The following is a 24,649-nucleotide window of genomic DNA, read 5'->3' on the forward strand; positions in this document are numbered from 1 at the left end:
TTGTAAGAGAGTTAATTTCAGAGGAAAATGGAAACTTTATGACTAGTTTAGATTGTGACTGACTGGAAGAGAAAGAGGAAACCCAAATGGTCTTTCCCTCAAAGTGCCTTTTCATTCTTTAGATGTATGCTACTTTTGTTTTCCTGTTTTTAAACTTTTAGAGCCATATTAAAACGTGTAAAAGCATGGTGATAGGAACCTGTAGGAAAACTGTCAGTACTTAATTTTTTTTCAGTGTGTATTATGTTTATATTTCCTTCGGGTGTGGGTGTCTTTTTCCAACTTAAGAACCAAATGTGTTACAAAAACAGATGTAGTGAAAATAAACAAGAGAAGTCTCATTTCCTTTGGTGAACAAAGTTCACAATTAGCTTGAGTGTCATTTTATGCATGTTGTACCCTATCAAACAGTTCTGCTGACCACGGCTTGCTTCTTGGATTTATCACAACTGATAAAAGATCTATGATGTCAGAGAAGAATTTAGCTACACAGAAAAGAAGGAAAGAGTGGGTCAAATGTAATAACATATTCTACATGTTGTTCCTGCCAACAATTAATGGAGAAATTCATTTTATGAAGCACTGTTTACAGACTGAAATCTGGAGAGCTTCTCCACTTGGATCTTTTCCAGTCTGTAGATTTATGTACTATTCCTGCCTCTTCTTTCCTTAAATATTTTACTTTTCCGCTTTGTACCATTCACTTAATTATCAATGAACATGAATGATTCTGCTGCTGTGACTTCTTTTGGGACTCTAGATGGATAAAAATTTTAAATGTTTGCTAAAACAGACATTTGGTGGATACCTTCTGAAATTTATACAAAGATATCTAAGAATTCAAAGAAATTTTTCTGACTTAAATTAAGAATTCTGTTAAACTCTAACCAGAGAAGGTAGAAGAGATACCCTCAATAGAACCCCTGCAGTATGAAGTTAGAAAGAGCTTAGAGTCTGAAGAAGAAAGAGTTTCTTTTCAGGCTACTGTTACGTTATCAATCTGAATTATAAAGTATTTTTGAATTACAAAATCCTGGACTACTGTGCTGTAAATATTATATTTGCTGGAGCATATGTGTTCCTTATCCAGTTTCCTTTCTAGCCTAGTGAAAGTTTGCCGCTTTCTTTAGTGAGAGTTTTGGTTCTTCCAGCGTGGCAATTGCCCTGTTATGGTTCCCACTCCTCCTTTCCTGTGCGAAATCATAGCATGTTGTGAAGGGTGTCCATTTTTATCATGGGGGTGTGTTACCTGTGTCAACTGGAGCAAGACAATGGAATTCACCATGGGTTACATTGGAAGAAGCAGATACCACTTATAATTTCTTCTACAGGTTGATGTGGATGAGAGTCCAGACATTCTACCTCACCCTAGGTATGGGAGCAATCTAAGGGATGTAGTTCAGCAGATTCAGTTGTTTCTTCAGTTAGAAAGTAATGCTGGTATTGGAAGATAAAGACAGCAAAAGCAGTGGCATGGCAGTCTTGATCATGTAAACATCATTGCCTCGAAACAGTAAAAACATAATTATTGTATTGCTTTCTTGTTTGGTCATTCATGTAAATAATTTTTGGAGTGAGAGTTCTGGCTAAAATCCAGATCCACTGAGAACACTGCTCTCAGCATATTGACTAAATTTCTGAAACAACAGCATTTAAAAAACAATTAATGTGTAACAGTTATTAGTATCCTTGCATAAATAAGAAATAATGGCTACTCATAATACTGAAAATGATGATAGTTCTGCTCTGTGTATTCTGTGTGGACTTTCTTTTTATGTGAAATAGTTTATCACTGGTAATGTTTCAGTCCTGACTATTCTCTCTCAAGAAATTAAAGTTATGGAAAAAGTGAATTTTGCTTTTAACTTTAGTACATTATGATAGTATCAATTGACATGATTTACTTAACAAATCTCTCACATCAAAATCAAGAGCAGGAAGTTTTGCTTCCTTTCAGCAAGTAGTGTGTGGTAACTAAGGGCAAACAGACCTTTTCTGACTCTTATTCAGTTACTATCAGTGTTGATGACTAATGAAATATTTTGGCATCAATAGCCATCAATTCTCAAGGCTGTATACATTACAGAATTTCAGGCTTTAGAATGAACCTTGTAAAAAAAATTTATTTCCACAAAGCAATTTGACTGACTAACTGGGTGAGTTTTCACTCATAATGTTAGAAAATGTTGTAAAACCTTTTAAAATCTACAGTACCATTCTTAATAGTTCTTTTGTGCAAGAAACCTTAATTCTCTATCCTGTCTTTAGAGATTTCTGTTTAATAGGGTAGATTTTATCTGAGGAATAAGAATGAAAATGACTTTTAAAGCAGTGGTTTCCATTTCATCAAATCTCAGTATACATTTTACTCACAATTTGCAAATGGGAGCAGAAGTATTAGTTTGCTAATATTTATTTTCATTTATTGTGTAGGTTTGTTTATATTTAATGCAATGTCAGACATTGCTCCGACGTTGAAGTATTTTAATATGAAGACATTTTCCTCATTTCCCATTTTCTCCTTCAGTTTCAATAGGAGGAACCCTAGATATCTGAAGTTGTCATGGGTCATATGAGTCTGCACATTGTTGACACATTCACTCCTAACATTCCTTTCTAACAGAAAAGATTTGCTTTCTCTAAATCAAACACAAACCCTTAATGTGTATTACACTTTCTGTCAGGGTGTATCTGGAATATAGTTATATATATGTATATATTACACATATATATACACAACATATATATTACTATATATATATATGCTGCAGCTCTTCTACTTGAGGAAGCAACATCATTTTATTCCAAATGTTTTATAATGTACTTTTTAAGGAGAGAACAGCCTATGTTGCTGCAAATTGGATACATTGGTTATGGGGCTTGGAGTAGAACATTTCTTTTCAAAATTTCAATATTTTCAACATTTCTTTTCAACATTTCTTTTCAAAAACTGTGACATGAAGGAGAAAAGTCTGTGTTCTCCATTGGGACTTTATGCTGTTTGTAAACTTGTGCTTTCAGAATACAGTAGATAAGTACATGCACTTGTTTGCTTGAGAGTGGTGATCCGGGGAGGACTGTGAGAAAGATATGGCAGCTTAGGTCCTGGACCAACAAAATATTTAAATAAGAGCTAAATTTGAAAGCAGGTGAATATTTGCCTGTAGTCAAGAACAGAGCCTCTAGTGCACTGTATTGAGTTTCTGATCAAGTGTTAATTTGACATAGCTGGGCAGCGTTTCAGGCTTTAGCGAGAACTGCCCAGAATAGTTAAAGAAAAGATCTAGAAACATGAATTATTTGATAAATGTATTGGGGAAAAAGGTAACATTCAAGCAGAACTAAAAAGCTAGTGTTTTAAAATGTTCCTCCCTGCTTTGAAATCTTAGATTTGACAAAAGCTACTCATTGTTAGCCACTGAAAAGCTCACAAATGTGACAAGCTTAGCATTCAGACTGTGTAATATATTGTTAGCAATACAGTCATTGTAAGGCAATGGCTTCTGCTGTGGAAGAGGGACACTTTCTCCCAAGTCCTGGTCACAGCCCTTTTGAAATATTTTTTTCTTAATCTACTCCATTGCAAACTACTGCAGCTGTCTTAGAGTGGTACTACTACTAGATTGTCCCCCTTTTCATATTTTAAACATAAATGTTTAAACATGCTTGAAGAGAATGCTACTAGTCATTGTGTTCTCCAATGAACTAAAAAAAGCAATATAGAAAATACAAAGAATCCATTATACCATGCATCCTAAGATCACATGACGGTAAGGCATTGCCAGTACAGTGAAAGTGTCTGTGTTTGCCTATCTCTAGCACTAATTAAAAATACTGTATTTAATTACCCATCCAAAAAATATCATCATATGTCATTCTCTGTGGCAAGCTAACGGTCTTCATTAGGTTTGTTGACTTTGTACAGTTATTTCATTCACATGTAGTTACTTTTATTACAAATCTAGCTCCCTGTAATCTGATCTTTAACACAAACCATGTTATTTCCAGTGTTTATGTGTAACCAGTTTTAAATATTCTGTGGGCTAGATACATTGCAACTTTTTTTTAAACCAGAGTAGGTAGTAGAGAGAAGTCATTAAGGCATAATCAGTGTTCTGAACAATCGTAACAGTTTTCTTTCACTTCACTGATGTTTTTTTTTTATTTTTTTAATTTTATTTTTTTAATACTATTTTTAAGTTGAGGCTATTTGGGTTTTATATGTTCTTGGGATTTCATGTCAGTTAGTCTATCACCTCTTTTCCTTAATTGTGCACTGGTGAATTTGTTTTGTTACATAAATACCACATTATGGCTCTTCCCTTTTCTACTAGGTGGCTGTTCTACAATTCCAGAGTCTGACTTGGAGGAAAGAGTACTTGTACCGGGCTCCACAGCAACATTTACTAATCACAAGCATGCCGCAAAGCAGAAGTCCAAGCCTGGTAAGAAAAGGAAAATTACTTTGTTTTACTTAGATGATGCATAGCTCTTTTCGGAATGCTTGTGGACCTGTGAAACAAACAGCAGACATTTCAGGCTTTCTTAGTATCATTTTCAAATTTTCTTGTCTTAATACTAAAATATATAGGATCTGAGTTTATTCAGCTACTTCTGTCAAGAGGTAAATTGTAGAAATCAGCCTTGGAATTAGAAAGCTATACAGTTGAAAGGTTTTGTTCATGTAATGAATGAGACTCTTTAAATTTTTTTTCACAACCTCTTCCAGAGGAGCAGAATGAAACTGAGGAATGTTTTCTGCAATAAAAGGATTTTTTTTTTTCTGCAGTATGGCAGGTTAAACTTTGTGCCAGCTGATTAAAATATAGTCATTACTTATCTTTTGTAGGAAGACTTCCTAGAATTTCAGAAAAATATTATTGGATATAATAAAATAAAATTATACTGGCTATAAAATATGCTGCATATGGTGATGACACATTTTCTGGAAAGACTTCATGCTGCCGGGAACTGTGATATAGTGTTAACATATTTTAAAGGCAATACTGTAAAGTAGTGCATTGCAGTTTAATAAAGTGCCTGGTAAGCTCTCAGACTTGAGACAATGTCCCATTCTGTTTACTAAGTTGTACCTTAACTTTTTTTTTCCCCCTTCATTGTTTATTATGTCTTTATCAAATATTTAATTTTAAACATTTCAATGTTGTTCATATATCAGATATGTTCACTATAGATGGGTTTTGAAGTCAGGCTAAGAAGAATAGAAGCAACAGGTTGCAACCATCAATATTCAGAAATAGAAGGTTAGAAAGTCCTTACACATCTGCAGAAAGCAGTTAATTATTTGTTTGTAATCCATCCAACTTCTTGTTTGCCTGGCCAACTCTTACACAGACAGGCATGAAGTGGGAACATATAGTTAATTGCAATAGCAAAATTTGTCTTAGTGAATTTTAATAGTGGCCAGGGAAGAAAGATACATATTAGAGCAATATATAATAATTGTCACAATTTAACTTGAAACTCCAGAATGAGTATCTGCTCACTAAAACAACCTGAAAAATCCACTGAAGGCCTACAGCTTGGACTTTTCCAGAGTGCTTATTACTTGCAGTCCACAGGGACTTCAGGTCAGAAGAAGAAGGGAAACTGTCAAAGTAGACATATGTATTGTTTAACCTTTGTCATATAGATATATTAAGTGCCCTCCTAGTAAGTTTATCGTCTCCCTTATGTAGGATACAATACTGATAAATTTCCAGCTTCAGGCAACTGCACCTATAAATCAGGAGCATGTGGCAGGCAATCCCCCTGTTTGTCTGATGCTCCATTCTTCTGATCAAGCATGTGGGGTGGTAATCTAGAGAGTGCATTTCAGTGTTCTTCAGGAGATAATACTCTGTGTTTAAATAACCTGATGGAGAGCCTGATGGCTCTCATCTATAATGAGAGGAAAAGTGTAAAGATATATGAATGAATTCCAGAAACAGAGGCATTGGGACCTGCATATCCTACTATAAATTTTAGCCCATGTAAGTCTTAGTCTCCAAAAATTGAGACTTGCATCACACAACTGGCTGTCGTTGCTTTGTAACTTTCTATAAATGGCAGAATGAAAAATTTTGAAAACTTTAAATAAGTCTTTAGGTTTATAGACGTGTTATACCAATAAATTTAATTCATTCACAGTAAGAATTGACTGCCATCTGCCAGTTAGTGCTGCAATACAGAGGGAGCCTAGAATATCTGCCACTGAGCTGTCTGGAAATTCTAATTGCTACAAGTTTAAGAGCCAAGGGAGCTACTTAAACCATAAGGTAATACCAGGCATGAAATCACAGCATTGCAGTGTTTTCTGTACATGATATTTTTGGCCTGAGTTCTTGTTCAGAGAACACTAGAGACTGCAGCAAGAGCATGGTGAGTATGCTGAGCCCTCAAAGGATATTTGTTATCTTCTGGTTTTTTTTGTTTTTGTTTTTGTTTTTGACTTTGCATTTAATTTAGCTATGCCCAATCAACAAGAGAAAAGCAAAAGGGAGAAAGTAGAATTAAAATTATTTTTTTCTTGTTGGATCTTCCTTCATTTCCTGAGGGAGTTCAAGACAGATTTTGGTTATAAAATGAGAGGTTTTGTTTTCTTTTTGTAGATGGTATTTGTTATTCATACCTCTCGCTATAGAGGTAGTTTAACTGCAGTGAAGAATTAATACTGGCTTCAGACAAATTTCTGCATTTAGCTGATGTTTTCCATAGGGCCGTGTCAGGTCAACTGATATGCTATGTGTGGATGTGAGCACGATGGTTGATACCCCTGAGTAGGGAACATGAAAAGAAACATATCTAAGTAACAGACTTGCATTCACAGAGGAAGATGGAAATCAAAGGAATAAAACGAGCAAATCAAGTTAGAATGTTCCAAAGAATTCTGTGGGTCAGTGGAGAACGTCAGCTGAATCTAGTGGAGTTCCATCCACCAAAACAGTGAAAAGTGTAGTTATGTACTTGCTCCATCTGCTGCCAGACCAAATCGTAGCAACAGTATTTCATACAGGTTAAAGTCCATTTATAGTTATATACAATGTAGTGCAAAAAAGCAGTAGTGTAGTTGCCGTAATAGGATCACTTCTACATCAGAAAAAGGGATAAACTCTGATTTTCCTCCTGATATAGAATGTTAGATTATGGCAAAATGGAAGCAGTTCTCCGTAGCAGTAGAAGAAAACAGAACAAAGCATATCTACTGAAAAGAACCATAATATTTGACTTGCAAATATCTCAGCAGAAAGCTCTGAGGGTGCTTCATAGAGAAAGGGAGAAACAAGAACTCTCCCTGAGGTGCTGTACTAGGACTTCTTGGTTATAGTTAAATTGCTTGTGAGTCTAAATCTGCTGAAGAGAAGTGCTATTAAGGAGGATGGAATACAGAGGAAAATGTGCTAAAGAGAAAGCATCAAGAGCAAGAGGAGTCCTGAATTATGTGCCAGACTGTGGGCTCCCTATCAGTATATTTACATTATTACTGCTGTGATGTCTGCTTGCCTGGACAATGTTCGTCTAGTCTTGAGCTAGCTAACTCCATTATTGCTAGCAAACTGCCTGTGATAGTACGGCATTGAACCCTGGCAGTAGAACTTAACAAAACTCTAAATAAATACCCATATATAATACACCATTTAGCTTGCGTTGAACTCTTGTTGCTAATAAATACTTGGGCTTGCCAATCTCTTGCTAAAGAGATTGTGTGTGGTGTACAGAGATGGATGCCAGTCACTGCATTGTATGCTAGTATGCTCTTTGGGCATGCTGAGAATTTTTAAAAACCTTTTTAATTTTATGAACCAATGTAGACCTAGCAAAGAGGTCACAGCCTTAAATGTGTTGTGTGAGCTATCTAAAGATCTTTAGGGACTAAGACCTCGAAAACCATGCTGTGCTATGAGTATGCTGTAGGGTAGCATCTGGTCACAGATTTGCATGTCATCTAGTACAAAATATTACATTGAGACTTTCCATGCAGCTGCTATACATGTCAATTAGTTGGAATGGATACTTAGGACAGCCAAAGATGAAATCCAGCAGTCATGATGCAAATCTTTGCAAGGACAGAATGAATGATTCTGGCCCAATCATGGAATCTCTTTGGAAAGGGAATTAATGGCTGTATGGTGTTTCGTTTATACTGCTGACATAATTCATGCTGATTTTTATTTTATTTTTTTCCTAATCCACATGTGTTGTGACTCCATACTAAAGAATGGGATCAGGTTCATAATATTTGGGAATGAATACTATTATTGCAGTTGTAAGAGCAGATTCTCGTAAACAGCTTTTGCTTTGAGTGTGTACAAAAATACTCCCTTGAACGTTCTCCATCCCAATGAATGGAACATAATTCTTCTTCCCTCATACTCCCTCAAGGCACTGTGTCTGTGTAAATTACATTTGGAGGAGTAACTTTAGCATGATAAATCTACTCCTGCTAACTTTAATCTTGGTGTTTTGGTTAGTGTGAGGACAGAGCAGAACAGATTTCATCAGGCTGGTAGAGAGTTTGAGTATGATTTTAAGTTCTGAGTCCACTTTGAAGTCTCTGTTGTTTCATCATTACTTTTTTCCATGAGCTTACAGCTACAATACCAATACAGATATGCTGACCTCTACTGTAATCACAAGTACAAATACAGTGATTGTAGACTCTCTTTCGTGCAGGTCCCGTGGGCTTCCTTTCTGTTTGTTATGCTGTTCCTGTTGTCTTCCATTTTCTTCTTTTTTTGCAAGTTACATATTCATACTGAAGTTGCAGTCATCTTTATAGAGTGAGTGGTTTTGTTTCAATGAGAAGTTTTCATATGCTCTAGAAGGTAACAGTTAAGCAGCATGCAGAAAATCTCGTTCTCAAGTTCTTAAATATTTCTGAGATGGAAATGTAGCTTGTAGGAAATAAGTATAAGGAAGTTCTTGTATGTGACAGCTCTCTAGTGCATGTGGTGAACATCCTAAAAAATAACTTTTTTTTTTTTCTGAGAAATTAAACTGTTAGATGGTGATCTTTTGGATGAAATAAGCGCAATTGTATTTATCAGGACATATCCATTAAATTAAGTGTTCAGTATTCCTTGTATGCTACTGCTGGCCAATACTTAGTGTGTAAGAATTACCATATTTTTTTAACCTATATTCCTAGTCAATATTTTAGGCATAATGGATCCGGTTGCGCTTTTATGAGTAAGGAGTTTCATGCTGGTAAATCATGAGTACCTCCACTAAGTTGTAGGAAAATGAGATGAACAATTGGTATGAATCAGAGACTGGGGTGATTTTTATTTTTATTTTATTTTTTTTTGCGGATCAATAGTTCAGATTGCTTTGCAGTTTACTTAGCTGTTCAGGATTTTACAATACTGGGAGTCAGATTTGTCAAGTTTCATGTCATGCAGCTGTTGGAATTTTCACAACATGTAAGACTTGATTTTCCTGGCAGAATTTTTCACCATGATCCTGTAAATCTATTCTGCAAATGATCTATCTAAACAAAGAAAGTTTAAAATATTTACGGGAAATATTTGCCTAACTTTGCCATGATAATTCGCAATAACCATTGACATTCTGAGAGAGCAACAAAGACCATGGGCTGGTATTTACATTTATTGTTTAAATACAAATATTTCAGAGAAGCTATTCATGAGACCAAAGCTTTGGCATTTGCACTCGCTACTGTGCTACCACTGTTTTTAGTTAAATTCTTTGTATTTTGGTGTCATGCAAATATTTAGATGACTTAAAGATTAAATTTCAAAGTACTCTTCTTGTATGATTATATTTAGTAAAATAAATATACTTTCATATTTTAATACTCATTGCATCTAAGACCAAAAATGCCTCAGCATTTTTAGTTATATATTGTAATAGATTTTAACTGTCTTTAATTTAAAGCATCTGGCTTATTGCTTTAGATTAAATACACAGACAGCTATACAGAAATGATTGTGAGGTTGAGCTATAAACTCCAGTAAAACCACATACTGAGCCAAATTTTCAAAACATCCTCCAAAGTTTCACCCAGACGTTGCACAGCTGCACATCTTTTCCTACAAGTTTTATTTATTGTATTTTATTTGTTATTTTATATGTTACTTTATCTAGATAGTTGTATGACAATGTTTATGTAGATGCTGTGAATGCAGTTTAAGAGGATCTTTCAATTTTTTCTAATCAAAAATTGCTGACACTATTGTGCCTAGACAATTTCAGGAACCATTAGATGATTCCAGCCCACAAAGATAGATAGTTACTACAACCTTGTGTAAACAATTCTTGTTAGTAAAGAAGATTGGAAACATTTTTCTTTAAAGGGTCCAGTGGCACATTTAAAATTTAGGTATGTGCTTAATATTTTCTTATAAACCATGATTTATATGAATACACAAGTGTGTGAAACTGCAATATACAGAGTAACTCATCACAAAATAATGTAATTATAAGATGAAGTGTTATGATAGGGTTTCCTTTGATTTTAGAAAGGAATATTCTTAAACATTTGGCTGAGCACAAACAACTAAAAAGCTTTTGGATAAAATTTGTTGCCAACTTCTACTGAGTCTATCTATTTTTATATTGTACCTTTTCTATTATTGTCATTTACCTACACAAATGAGCAGAGAGACATCCTTGAATTTGTTTTGAAAGGTGTTGAAATGTGCTGTAAAAAATCTATAAGAGGAGGTTTATTAAAATTTCTATTTGCTCTAGATCAGACATTGATACATAGAACTACTAACTACAGTAAATTTTCAAAGTACACAAGTAAGATCCAGGTGGCCTCACTACTGTTATTGCAATTATCATCAAATTTGCTACACTGGTAGTCATTTGGATACTGATATTCCTGCCAACTACAGCAAAAGTGTTTTCAGTGTAACGTAGCCAAGCAATTAACTTTTTCAGGTTACACAGTATAATAGGACAGAAATCAGTCCTATTTCTAATGGTAACATGCATCAAAAGAGAAATGTATAAATTAAGCTAAAGATTATTTTGGGAAAATGTACATGCTATCTGGAATAGAATGTCATGCCTATAACGAACTTTCAAAACTGAGTGTATCGATCAGAATTGTTCTCAGTGCAGATTTCTCAGCTCTCCATGGCTGCGGTTTTGAACCAACATTGTCTGAAGCTTGGCTACTCTGTACTCATGACAAAATTAGTAAGAACAGGTCTGATTTCAGAAGTATTTTTTTTTTAAATCATTGAAGGACCAACTAGTGGGATTTATCTGAAGTTAGAAGGGGTAACTGTGTCTTTGACAGTTTGAGTTCGGTTTCAAGCATTTTGGCAGTTGAGTTGCAACACAATATTTTGTCCTTGAGCTAATAAAGTCTTGAGTCAGAAACAAATCTGGCATAAAACACTGAACCCTGTGATGGCTGCAGGTAAGCGAAAGCTTCTTCAAGACCTAACCTTATTAGAAGTCCACTTATGTATTTCCCACTGATATATTGTGGTACTGTGAGACTAGATCCTTTGTTTTTTTTTCTATATGACATTATCATCTGAAACAAAAGATACTAGTAGCCTGCAGCTGGGCCCATCTAACACTTTAAAATTGCTAAGCTAGTTGTTTCCACAAGAAAAGGTGCAAAGAAAATCACCGGGCTACAAAAAGCCTATTTTTCTGGAGAGAGTTGAAGAGATTTATGGAAGTTTTCTTTTCCACAGAGTCTGTTTTTCTAAAGAGCACTATAGCTTAAGAGATTAATGTGAGAATTCCTTCATTAAGTCAATACCAAATGAAGTGCAGTTTCACCTTTAGTAGTAGCTTGTATATACATCTTCTGTGAAATGTAATATAATACATGGGAAAGTAGCAAGTCTTTATGTTCTAATATTTGCAGATTCAAATACACTATATCAGGTATTATCCATATTTCTGCAGTGGGTAAAGAGATCATCTCAAAGGTTGTGGTAGTGTTTTACAAAACATTTCCTTTCAAAGGTTTACAAAAAAGACTCTGACTAATTCCAGTTTGTTTCATGACTGTCAATGAAACAAAGAACCAAGGGGTACCTTATACTTTGTTTCGTGGGATGTCCCAGAAATTGCTGAGATCACAGCACACTTTTATGATTTGAGAACTCCAAGACATTCTTAAAATTACTAGCAAACAGTTGCTATTTTTGCAGTTAAAGGAGCGATACAATACTGTATCCTCAGCTTTTTGGGAGTCTATGAAAAGACTTTCCTTATTTTTATCTGGTTCTGAACATGAGAATTGCTGATGGACAGTAGAAGGTAAGGAACATGTAACAAAACATAGGTTGATAAGAAAGGGTGGGCTAAATATGGAAAATAAAAACCAAAACCAAATACATTGTTAAGAGTTCTGAATGGATCTTATATCTAAGAAAAATGAATTGTAGCACAGTGGAAGAAATCAAAACAAGAGAAGTTTAAAAGCTTTTTATATGACTAAATGGTGTTCTTTATACTTCCTTGGCAGTTATCCTAAATGACTAAGCTTAAGAGAAGTAGGTGCTTGTCTGTCACTAGGATTCATTCACTCAGTCTTCCTCTGCCATTGAAGATGGGCAGGACAGAAGGCAGTCTAATCACTCTTTTCTGTTTGCTGCTGCTTACTTTTCCTCAGTAGTGGTGAAAGTTAATGGTCTGTTTTCCTTGCTAATATTTATAAGATTTCTTGTAATGTTTTTGTTTCCCCATGCCAGTTATTTTCTCCGTCATATCAAGTGTTGTCATCTAAAGCGCACAGTGCAAATATGTCCAGCACTTTGTTTCTGGTAGATATGAACTGCTGGCTGTTGTCTTCTCTAATCTACCAGTATGGTGAGATCTTTTCACCGAATACTCAGTAAAACTTGTTTCTCAAGGCATCTGTTTCCTCACATAATTCTTTAATGACTCTTATAAGCAATTTTTTGTTATCTATGTTTTTTAGCTGAAAAATCATCACTTTGCTCAGAACAGGCATAACTTTGCATTGTGTATGTTGTTTAGTTTAGTCTATTATTCCACACTTTAGTTCTTTTATCAGATCGTTATTGGCTTGCAAGATTGTACACAGGTATCTATGCCACTTTCTTTACATTGTAGAGGTGTCTATAAAAATTACTTTCTGCTAATGATTATTTACATTTGTATTTGATGTTAATGGCTCCTATACTCTTTTGATAGTCTTTGAGAAATATAAAAAATCCAAGCTGTTCTGGTTTCTAACAAAGTACTATTAAAAAAAATAATAATAATAAAAGGACACAGAAACATTATTGAAATGCCCACTCAACATTCCCAGCCAAGAAAGATTTAGTGACTGCCAGGTATTTTTATTAAATTCATGTCATCTTTTCTTGGCCTTGGACAGTAAGGTTGGCAGGCAGAAGAGAATACAGACACTTTTTGCTTCCACCATCCATATTCATTTACAAAAAGTAATTGAAAGGAACATGTTCAATAGCACAAAACAAAGACAAGCAATCCATTTTGACCCTTTGTGCTTCTGAAAAACTGTACCAAAGTTTTTAGGAAATTCTGAAATCTCATTGGGACCTCCAAGGATTTTTTTTTTTGTCTGATGCAGAAACTTCAGGTTATAGTTGTATGGTTCATGTTATATATGTCAGACTACAGAATAAAAGTTACTTCTGTCCTCAAACTTTGAGTTTCACTACCCTTCTCAGAATTTTAAAGTTAGTACTAACGTAATTGTTTGACATATCATATGAGTATTAGTTAAATGCAGAATTAGGCTGTAAAATAGTTTTCCAGGTGTCTTTTTCCAGGTTATACAAAATGCCAAGACTCACTTTGTAGCTTGTCAACATTGGCCACCAAAGGGAGATTAGGTCTAGGTCTGCAGGAACTGTTGCTGGGAAAAAAAAAAGACATTGTGGAGGTGTTAGAGGTTATTTTCCAAAATACATTAAAAAAATTCTTATAGAAGTAATGTTAGTGTCTCAGCCTCTTCCCCCCCCCTCCCCCCCCCCCTAAAATTCCAAAAGGCAGCCATCCACATTATGAGCTAAAGGATTAAACTTTCTTTCGAAAAAGAAAAAAGACTTTTGAGGTACAAGATTGCACAAAGGCACCTGGAACTGCTAGTATCGGTTCTCTCTGGAGGATTGACTCTGCAACCTCTTGGAAAATAAGGGATTTGAATAGAAACATTGACTCTTTAAAAGAACTGCTGACATGTCTGAAATGATGGAGCACAATCCCACATACTTTTTGCTGGAGATAGTTACTGGAATTGCAAATAGGTTTTCATGTCATTTTGTGGAAATTATCAGTGACATTATAAGCCACTTGGAGCATTGGTAGAGCTTTGTGATGCATTGTCAAGGAATGGACACTAGCCGTAATACAGATGATGCCAGAACATATCTTAGTTAAATAATATTAAGAATAGTACAGGAACATTTCCAGAGTTGGTAAGTCTGGATTTTTTTCTGTTGATTATAAGAGTGAAATATTCCAAAAGTTGCTGCACCAATGAGGTTCTACAGTACAGAGCTGTTCTATGAAGGTAATGCAGTTATCATGTTCATACAGGTAGGTGATGCTGTGATACTGGTGTTGACATGTCTCAAAAGAGGCTTAGACCCCCAATCCTGATAGTCTATTGTGGCTCAGAGTTGCACAGTAACTCTTAAGACAGAGAAAGTTCTAATTTTCGTATGTTGGAGCAGTACACATTTCAGTCATTCTGGCTGTAGCTCTTAAAACCAGTCATTTTACTGAAAATGTATGATAAAATTCTTATTTTCAATTTGTATGTGATAGTGTTAGGTGTTCTTCCATAGTTCTTTGAAAGCTTGGTGGCACAGTTCCGTGTTGTGAATGTATGCCTAGTTCACAGAAGATCACATTTTATTTTTAATAGTAATGTCTTTTGGGGCCTCACCTCCACCTTGACGTGCTGTCACAACTATTGTGGCTGATGGCTTTTCACAAACTCCTTGGTTCTCAATTTGGTTCTTATTACCTGTGACTGTGAGATGCAATGCATGTGACCATGTTGCCCCCAGTGCTTAAATGTGTCCTGTATTTGAAACTTCACTGGGAAATTCAAATGTAGTAGTTTATGATGCTGTGAGTTTGACTATAGTTAATGCAGGTTGTCTGACCTATTCTGGTCAAGGGACACATCAACTACAATAACAGATTCAAAATATTAGGCTCTAAGAACTGATGTGAGTTCACTGCAATCACAGAAAGGTTGGGAGAGGGTGATTGGAGGACTATCGGATGCTATTCCTAAAGAATAGCAGTGTACCTTGGGACCAAACAGTATCACATTTTAGGAAGATTTTCACAAAAGGCACAGGCAGCAGTATAATAGCAGCCTTTATTAAAATCACCAGTTCCAACAATGAAGTTTTATTACTTTCCCTGAGGTAGTCCAGTTTTAGTCAGCCTTATCAAATAGCAGCTATCTCTACTAAGCACATGCTAATTCTGCGTTACTCTGTATTGTCATGCTCCACAGAGTATCCTCGCATTTACTTTTTCACATGTTCCAGTACTTCCCTTCCTGAGGTTGCTGTGTCCCCACCTTGCCAACTTAGTATTAAGCATACTGTTGTGTTTCCAAAAGTAGGCCATGAGGCTGAAGTAAAGGGAATGAAAAACAGTCTAAGTGTTGTATTTTGTAATAGCTACTGGAGCATATGACCAGTAAAACTCTGAGCTAAGCAATGCTAGTGCACCCTACCATCCCTTGATCGCATGGAGTAAATCTATGCCCATGCTTTAGTGCAATTGAGCAGTATGCCAATGTGTAAGGCTAATCAAGTTTAGATCTTCAGTTACATACGGTGGATGCAAAAATAGTTTATATTTCTGAACATAGACTTTGGTTCTATTCTGGGGGGAGTTGGGGGGGAGGAAGGGGTTGGGATAAAAAGATGTTCCAAAATATGTGGGAGCACAGAGGATGTGCTATCTGGAGTGATGTTACAACTAGGTCTGTTTCCTTTCCTGCCATCCTCAGAACAAATGTACTATGCTACATACTGAGGATATATTTGCTTTAGTTAGTTACATGCTGTTTACAGACTATGCTGCCTGACAGACCAAGGTGAAACACAACAGAAACCTCATATTTCTTAGCTTGCTACATTTCCTGAATAAGTAGAGTCAAATTGTTGTGACACCAGTCAGGCCAGACTTTTTTTTTTAAGCTCAGTTTATAGCTCCTATTTAGTAAAACAGCAAATAAAATACTATTTAATCAAATCTGGATTCTTAATTTAATTTTCTTTAAAATACCTCTGTAATGTTTAACCTTACCTTCACATTAATAACGAATTGAATGTGTGATTTTTATGTTTTTTGAGTCATAGATAGTTGTCATATAACTTTCTTCACTAAGTCTAGTACCCTTAGTATAATGGACACAGGGATGGACTGTGTAACACAGTGCAGTACCATAGCTATGTATTAGCACCCTGGAGAATATGTAAAAATGAGAAGCTGAGCTTTTATGCAGTTAAAGTTAGAGCCTTCCTGTGGCTCTGTTTATTGTGAAAATATTGTTCTTGTTTAGCTTTATTCTTGTGTGTTTAATATTCCAGAAAATGTGGTCACATTTTTTTTCATGTGCACGAGTACTAACAACTTGTGGCTTTGAGATTGGCAACCACTAGAGATTTAATACCACAACTATTTGAGAGTTCCTACTGTAGGTTGGAAAGTGAAAGAGAAGAAAGGTAAGAGAAGGACAGGAAAACATAGCGCAGTAGAAAATGAGAAAAATAGAAAACACACCAAATGTTCCACATCAAACAGGTATTAGTTCTCTTCTCTATGGTCACAATGCAGCAAAGTTTTCAGTTGTGAAAAGTAAGATTTAAAGCTTGTGGATGCTATCATAGAATCATAGAATGGTTTGGGTTGGAAGGGACCCTTAAGGATGATCTAGTTCTAATCCCCTGCTATGGCAGGGACACTTTCCACTAGACTAAATTGCTCAAAGCCCCATTCAAACCTGACTGTGAACACTTCCAGGGATGGGGCATCCAGAGCTTCTGTAGGCAACCTGTGCCAGTGCCTCACCACTCTCACAGAATAGATATAAGGAATAAATTCTTTTCTAAATCTCCCCTCTTTTAGTTTAAAGCCATTATCCCTTGTCCTATCAGCACAATCCTTGATGAAGAGTCGCCCTCCAGCTTTTCTGTAGGCTCCCTTTTGGTATTGCAAGGCCGCTATAAGGTCTCCCCAGAGCCTTCTCTTCTCCAGACCAAACGACCCCAACTCCCTCTGCCTGTCTTCATAGTAGAGGTGCTCCGTCCCTCTGGTCATCCTCGTGCCCCTCCTCTGGACTTGCTCTAACACAGCCACATCCTTCTTGTGCTGGGGGCCCCATGGCTGAACACAGCACTCCAGGTGGGGGTCTCATGAGAGCAGAGCAGAGGAGGACAATCACTTCTCTTGACATTCTGGCCATGCTTCTGTTGATGCAGCCCAGGATACAGTTGGCTTTCTGGGCTGCAAGCGCACATTGCTGGCTCATGTTGAGCTTCCCATCAACCAACACCCCCAGGTCCTTCTCATCAGGGTGAAGGCCTGTTATGCTAGCAGCATCTAGCACCTAGCCTGCATTGCTAGCAACGTTAAGCAGTCACTGCAACTATTCCTGAGTGCTTGCTGCAAAATGTATCTGAAAAGATAACTTTTGCATAGCTAGGCTGCTTGCAGTACCTAGGTTAGCTAACTTTAAACCATGTTGGTTATATCTGAAAGAGCTATGCCAAAATCAGGGCTGCTGCCACTTTATCTTTTCTTCCTCCCAGCAACCAAGTGGTGGTGAGAAGAGAAGATAAAGCAGTGACAGCTTTCCTTCTCACTTTGCTGGTGCCAGTGCTACTGTTTATATGACAAAGCAGCCTCAGGGAGCTGAACTGGTTGAAACCTTGCCCCAAATGCCATTCAAGCTGCGTTTTTTACCTTACTCTTCATCCATTATAGTTAGAACATCAAAAGGAAAGATTATTGTTTTATGGGGACAGTGAGATGTGTCTTGGTCTACAGATGCAAAGCTGATAGCTCTGCTATAGCAGAAGTTGGTATGTGCATCATGATGCATGGAGAAGAACACAACTGTCCATTTTGGCAGTAGGCCATAGGTATATCAAAATAAGTGTAATATGAAATTACATCTTAGCTTTTGACTTGATCAGCTCCCTGAACCTTTCACCACACGAACGCAGCAGCATGAATGCTGGTTCAAGGTTAGAGATGGGAATAGGGAAAGCTTACATTAGCTTATGCCACCATGTGACTTGCAACCAGAATAGCTGAACCATTTTCAGAACCCTTAATGGGAGCACTGAGAGAAGAAGCCAGCATGTTATTCAAATTTTTAAAATTGTGTGCTATGCCTAATTAAGTGGAAATGTAAAGTTATTCTCAGTTGTGTTGCATAATGAGCCACTGCTGGAAATACTAATTTATTTTTATGCCACCACGGACGGTAGTTTGTGTATGATGGTGAGCCTGTTTATTCTTGTGTTCAGTCCATTGTGCCAGAACTCATTTATGTTCTTTCCTGGCAATTTTCTCACAGCTCTAAAACTGTGGACACAGGACCTAATCCAACAATGTTCTTAAGCACATACACTGCTAAGTATATGTAGTCTCACTGGATTCACGAAGAAGCATAGTAGACAAAGTGAAAACACCCTCCGGTCTTTCTCTATCAACTGTATTTGGTCTTTCTTAGAGTAGAATCGGTTTTAAGCCTGAAAGAAATGTCACATTAGGACAGCTGCTTCTCCAATCCTCATTAGCATTTTGTTGGTTTCATCAAACGGAGAATAGGTCAAGGCTCCATCACGAACATGAAGCTAAGCCAACACATAAATATCCTTGAGCAGCAGTTTTAACATTTTAGAATATTTATAGCCAACAGCTAAAGTTTAGGGTAATAAACTGTTCATGGGCTGTATTAGTTCATTTTCCCTAAAATACAGATTTTATTCTGGCTGAATTCCAGACATCTGAGCATGGACTAGAAATCAAACTGGAGTGCTTTAAAATTAAATTACAATTCATTCTTTTCTTTCTTTTCCCTTTGTTAAAAGGATTTTTCAGAGGAGTTGTCAGAAACTCAAAGTGTAATGCATTAATGTAACTAGACTAAAAAAAAAAACTGACACCACAAGAACCCCTGTTAAATTTCATTTGATTTCTGATGTACTGTTCTGACAATTATAGACTGAATTAAAGTAATGTGTCACATCCAGTATATCAAAATTTCTTTTCTGGATCCTCAATATTTGATATTTATAGTAATGTAAAAACATCATGACCTGTGTTGTGTATTTCAATGCACAGGCAAACTAGAAAACATATGCTATTTAGCCAAAACTGATTTCTTTTTCCAGTAACCGCATCCAGCTGTCCTGTGGTAACCCATCAGATCTGTATTCCAGATTTATTTTTCCTGTTGATCATCTTAGTTTTGAATTGATTCCCCTTCTGCTCCCAGTTTCTCCTTTTATTCTCAAACCTTGACTCAAACTCTACATTCTTTCTGTAGAATAACGGATTTCTTTCAGTGCTCTCCTTTTGCTACTTGGTAGTAGTGCGGAAGGTGTTAATGGTTATTTACACTTTACACTTATGAAGGCAAAGGTGATTGGAGACTGCTGTTCAGTCCTGTCTAGATATTAGGGTTGCCTTGCATATTCAGTTCTGAGATTTTGCAGTCTGAATTTCATTCGGTAACCGTTTCTCAAAGTATAGGATGTTCCCGAATTTATACAAATATATCACATTTAATTTACTGTATTACACATAGAGAAGTGTCATTGAATTAAATGCAAGATTACATTAATTCAGTTAATGATTAGAGTGTATTTTCCCCAAAATGAATCTTGCCTTATTCGTATTTACCATCCTTTTGTTTCTTCTTGGAAATTCAGGATAATTTCTACAAGAGTTGAGGTCAACATCTATCAAGCTTGCCATTCCCTCCAGAGCCTAGCATTACCTCTCAGTTACCAGAAAGAGTGGTACGCCAAAAGTGTTGATAGAAGCAGGAGGTCTCACGTGGGCAGCCACAAATTAGGCAATATAGGCATCAGCTAAATCTGTTGAAGCTGTTGTAGAAGCACACCTCAGGTTTGTGCATGAAGGTGATTTTGCTTGCTTGCTCTCTTACAGTCAGGTGTCACAGTACAGGGATCATTTATAGAATCACAGAACAGAAGCAATAACATTAGCTAATGCAGTTGTTAACAAATAACCAAAATGTAGCCAGCTGAAATTTTAAGCATGCATGTTGCTCACAGTGTAGAGAATTTCAAAGTGTGCTCAGACTTATTTCTAAAGATGAATGGGAATGTATTTGTGGAAAAGCAGACAAAAGTTAATTAAAAATTCATATAGGATAAACATGCTCTAATTCTCAGTCTTCCACTTAAATTGCTGTATTTCAAACACAGATTTTATATATACATATATATATTTTGCCTACAATTATTTGAGCTCTGAATTATCTGTGGTTTCACTCCTAAAGTTTTTCTTCCTTCACATTTTCCCTGTTGAGGGCCCTGTAGTTCTGAATGAGAAGACCCCCCACACACACCCCTTTTTTTTTTTTTAATTATTTTAAAAAAGCATCATGAGTGCAAATGTTTGTAATTTCTTCTCTGCCAGCTTTTAGAAGTACTAAGTTTCTGTTTCAGAAAAGAAGATGGAGGGAGCTTTCCTTCTGCATTCTTTTCCATTAATTCTAAATTGCAAAATATTCAGCTAGCTCTCTGAAAAGGGATCTTTCAAGTGGCTTGCTCATCATTATCTGTTACCACAGAAAAGTAGAGGTTTGAATTCTTGAGATGTGCTTTTAGAGCCATTTGAGATCTGTGGGCTAATTTTGCTAGATATATGTTGCCCTCAGTGTAAAACCATGGTGATGTGCTTTGTTCTAAAATACAAGAAAACCTTTGTTTTTACAGCAAACAGGATGGGTTTTAAAATCTGCAATGTACATTAAGTAATGTGTGTTGCCTGATTTTGTCATAAGTAACAGTTTCAGGAGAGACTATTCTTGGCAAGCACTGTTGAAGTAGAATTAGCAGGCTTATGATGAGAGACATCCCAAGAGGCTTGCTGTCTTTGTGCAGATACATAAAATAACCCACAGAACTTTCCACAGGATTACCTTGATAGACAAGGTGCACTCCCTTGTTCTGTGCATCTCCTTTCTCACAAAAAAAAAAAATAATCTGCCTGTCATTCATAACTGTTCCATTTGTCCAGCGATATTTGACACCTCTTTCTACTTGCCATCCCAGTAGAAACTGGAGTCAGTATTTTTATAGTTCGTCCAGCACAAAGAAATTTGTCACATATTGGGCTGAACTTGAGAAATTTGTTAAAATTTTACATTGTTTTCCAACATAGATTTATGACTGGTAGAAAACATCTTGGTAATTGATTCACATTTACTAAAGGAACAGAAGAAAACTGATGCTGCAACTGATAAATAATCTCATTTATCAAGTCTTTTGATGATCAGTGTCATAGAAACACTGGCACTGGCAACGTAGTGGTATAGGCTCTGCCCATCTTTTCTTTTGCTTAGATTGTGATGACAAAACCCTATTCAGTTTTTTAAAGTTAGTATCAGTCTAAGTGAGGTCAGAATCAGTCTCTTGTGTTGTGGTTAGAGGAGCCCTTGATATATGTCATCCTGCTGATAAGCAGTGCTTTAAAATTAAATTTGAAAAATCATATGATCAGTTTGTACAGAGATAAACTGTATTGAACACTTAAGAAGCTCATTTCTGTAGAGGCTAAATATTAACAGACTCTGGATGGATTTTCAATGGATTTCAGTGTGTGTTAAGACAGATTGTAAAATTGGTATTCTGCTCTTTATTTTTACCATGCTGTCTCAAATCATTGCCTTGCTTATAGAGCAGTGTATTAGAAACTGTGTATTTAACAGAGATAGGAAAAATGGTGACAGGCAGGCTTGATAGGAGTGAAAATTGCCAACACTAGCAACACAATACCAAACACAAGAAGTGCAGTTTTGTTAATGAGCGTAACTGATTAGTCTGATTCAAGAGAATAGTTGTGTGAATAGGAAAGTTTGAGCTTTACTGACCTTGGAAGATCTGAAGAGATCTTTAGTATGGTTAAGTGGTATATTTGGAACTTGAATACGTGTTTAGCCAAATATATACAGTATAATGAAAACTGTGCTAACCATATTCATAAGGTACTTTTAATTCTCATGGTTACATGAGTTGAAATACATGACCCCCCACCTCTGTCCTTTTGATTCCACTGAGCTCACAGCAATGGAATGAGGCAAAGCTGCCAGTATCTTACATTTCATTCATTAAACCTTTAAACAAAAATGTCTTATCAAGTTATGAACATTTAAAATCTCTTCTGGAATGATCTTCTGAGTTATTTTAGACGTAATTTATTATTTGAAAGTTTGTGCCCTGTATAGCTTTGAATTCCCTATCTAGATCTGTATGAGATTTATTTAGAACTACTGATCCATAATTGGAATGCTTATCAAGATAGTCAGGTTATTGACCCAGTCTATTAGAATTAGAAAGAAGCAGACTTTTGCCTTTTCCAAATGTCAACGCTATCAGATTCCTAGCATTTATAAAAAAGAGAAGACGGGAAGACAATTTTCTACTGGCTCGAGTGATTCCAAATGTCAGACTTTTATTCCACTGACCTCAGTATTCAGTATAGAGAAAGTAGATGACATCTTTCCTTAAAATAATTTGATTACTTTTGGCTACTCTATCTTAACATAGTAGTATATGGATATATACAATATATTCAAGGCCGTTGATACCACTGATAGGGTTTCTTTTTGAATTAAATGCAATTTGGGTCAAGCATGAAGAGCTGTATTTTGACTGCATACTTCAGGCACCTAACAAATTATTTCAGTATTTAAAAAAGTGAATGTTTGTTTCAAGCTTCAACTTAAATTAGCATCCTAAGCTTCTGGATGGTTAGTGAAAAAAGCAAATTCCTCTGAAGAATTAACTGAAAGACTGATTAAGATACCTATATCTTTCCATGTATTGTTTTGTGGCTCACCCTGATGCCTGCATATGACAGTTCAGTGCCTCTGCATTTTATGCAGGGAGCCACGTGGAGCTGGGAGAGGACTTTAGGCTCAGGCATTCATGACTGATTGTGCCTTTGCTTCGGGACTTATCATACCATACTCGCATAATCAGTTAGTTTAAGATCAAGCAGTTCTCTGAGCCCCTCACACAGCTGCAAAAATGTTTGAGCCAGTCCTGGAAAGGTAAAAGACAAGGGCTGGAAAAGTGCAGTTGACTGTCTGAGGATCAATATTGCTTATGCTGTTTTACTATGTTTTTAGAAATGTGGCATCAGCAGGTTATCTCTGTCCTCTTGGTACTCAGGAGACAAAACACTGTGTTAAGCTTAGATGCCAAAGAGCAGGGAGAAGTAACAGGAAGTTCTCTGTGCTGTTTATACATTTTATTCAGCAATAGTTCAATGGAAGTGCATATGACAGTAGGCATAACTTACGTGGTCTAAATAGCAATTGTGATGTATATCCATACAGTGCAGAGCAGAAAAAAAAAAAATCTGTGGAAGGAGACTTTGTGGAGAGCTTGATACTCACACTACCTACATTTCAGGATGTTTCATATCCAACTCTCTCTAATCTGCTCCAATGTACTCCGTTAGTGGTTGAAGTATATTTTCTAGTGTTGCTTAATCTAAAAGGAGTCTCATCTTTATTGTTTGAGAATGTTCTGTGATATGAATCGAAGTACAGAAAGTAGGGATGACCTCAAATTAAAATTGTAATGTAGGTGCACCCAGTATATGTATATGATAGTGGTAACAGAGTTAACAAAACATGCTGTTGAATTTTAACTCATGGTTCTGAGTAAAGCTTTTCTGTAATTGATTTCTGTTATTAAAATATTAAAATTCTGCCAATGCTGGTTTGCTTTAAATTGAATGTATTCTTATAGTAAAAAACCTTGCAGATGCAATTGTTTTCATCTAGAATATTTCATCTTACAGTTCTGTTTTTAACTGGATATTTCCAGTTAAATGAGATCATTACAGATCATTAAAGTATGAAATGTATTTGTGTGCTCCTACATTCAAGTAAAACTCAAAAAGTATATTTTCATCTCAAACCTCATTATTGATCTTATCTACACACCTACATGTTTTTTTTTGTTTGTTTTGTTTTGTTTTGTTTTTTCCCTTTTGGAATAGGAAATGTTGCTACATTATGATGCTTAAGGGAAATGTTTTTTGTGCATTTATCAGTACTTTACATTGTTTTATCATAGGTGTATTTTTTACTTTTTAGAGATTTGGATCAGTTTGAGTTTAAAAAAATTTAATTCTTCTATGATAAATGCTATGTTACTGTGTGAAGGGCTAGCAAAAATAGTCTTCATCAGTGAAATGAAATGTAAGATGAATTTCTAAGTAAGATGTATCTGCTGTATGATCCATGATCAGCTTTTGCAAAACCAAAGATGTGTCATCTTGATAAAACTTATTTCTGGCTGTCCTTGGTACTGGGTTAATTTACCTTTTACTACTCTCTATGACTTCTCTCATATATGGCTATAAACAAATAGATTATTGGTCTATAAACAAAACAACAGATTTAGCA

At 36.0% G+C, this 24,649-nt stretch overlaps 1 protein-coding gene across 5 annotated transcripts in view; it reads left to right on the forward strand.

The window, feature by feature from the left end:
- Positions 1 to 24,649, forward strand: part of BBS9 (Bardet-Biedl syndrome 9) — a 321,265-nt gene that overhangs the window by 197,745 nt on the left and 98,871 nt on the right. For 4 of the 5 annotated variants that reach the window (XM_040548841.1, XM_040548842.1, XM_040548845.1 and 1 more), the window contains one exon: positions 4,335 to 4,445. In XM_040548841.1, coding sequence (XP_040404775.1) covers positions 4,335 to 4,445 — 111 coding nt within the window. Of the gene's footprint in view, positions 1 to 4,334; positions 4,446 to 4,731; positions 5,057 to 24,649 lie in introns of those variants that run through there. The other variant, XM_040548843.1, reaches the window with a different exon arrangement.

Source organism: Cygnus olor, chromosome 2 (genome assembly GCF_009769625.2).
Source record: "Cygnus olor isolate bCygOlo1 chromosome 2, bCygOlo1.pri.v2, whole genome shotgun sequence".
Lineage (NCBI taxonomy): Eukaryota > Metazoa > Chordata > Aves > Anseriformes > Anatidae > Cygnus > Cygnus olor.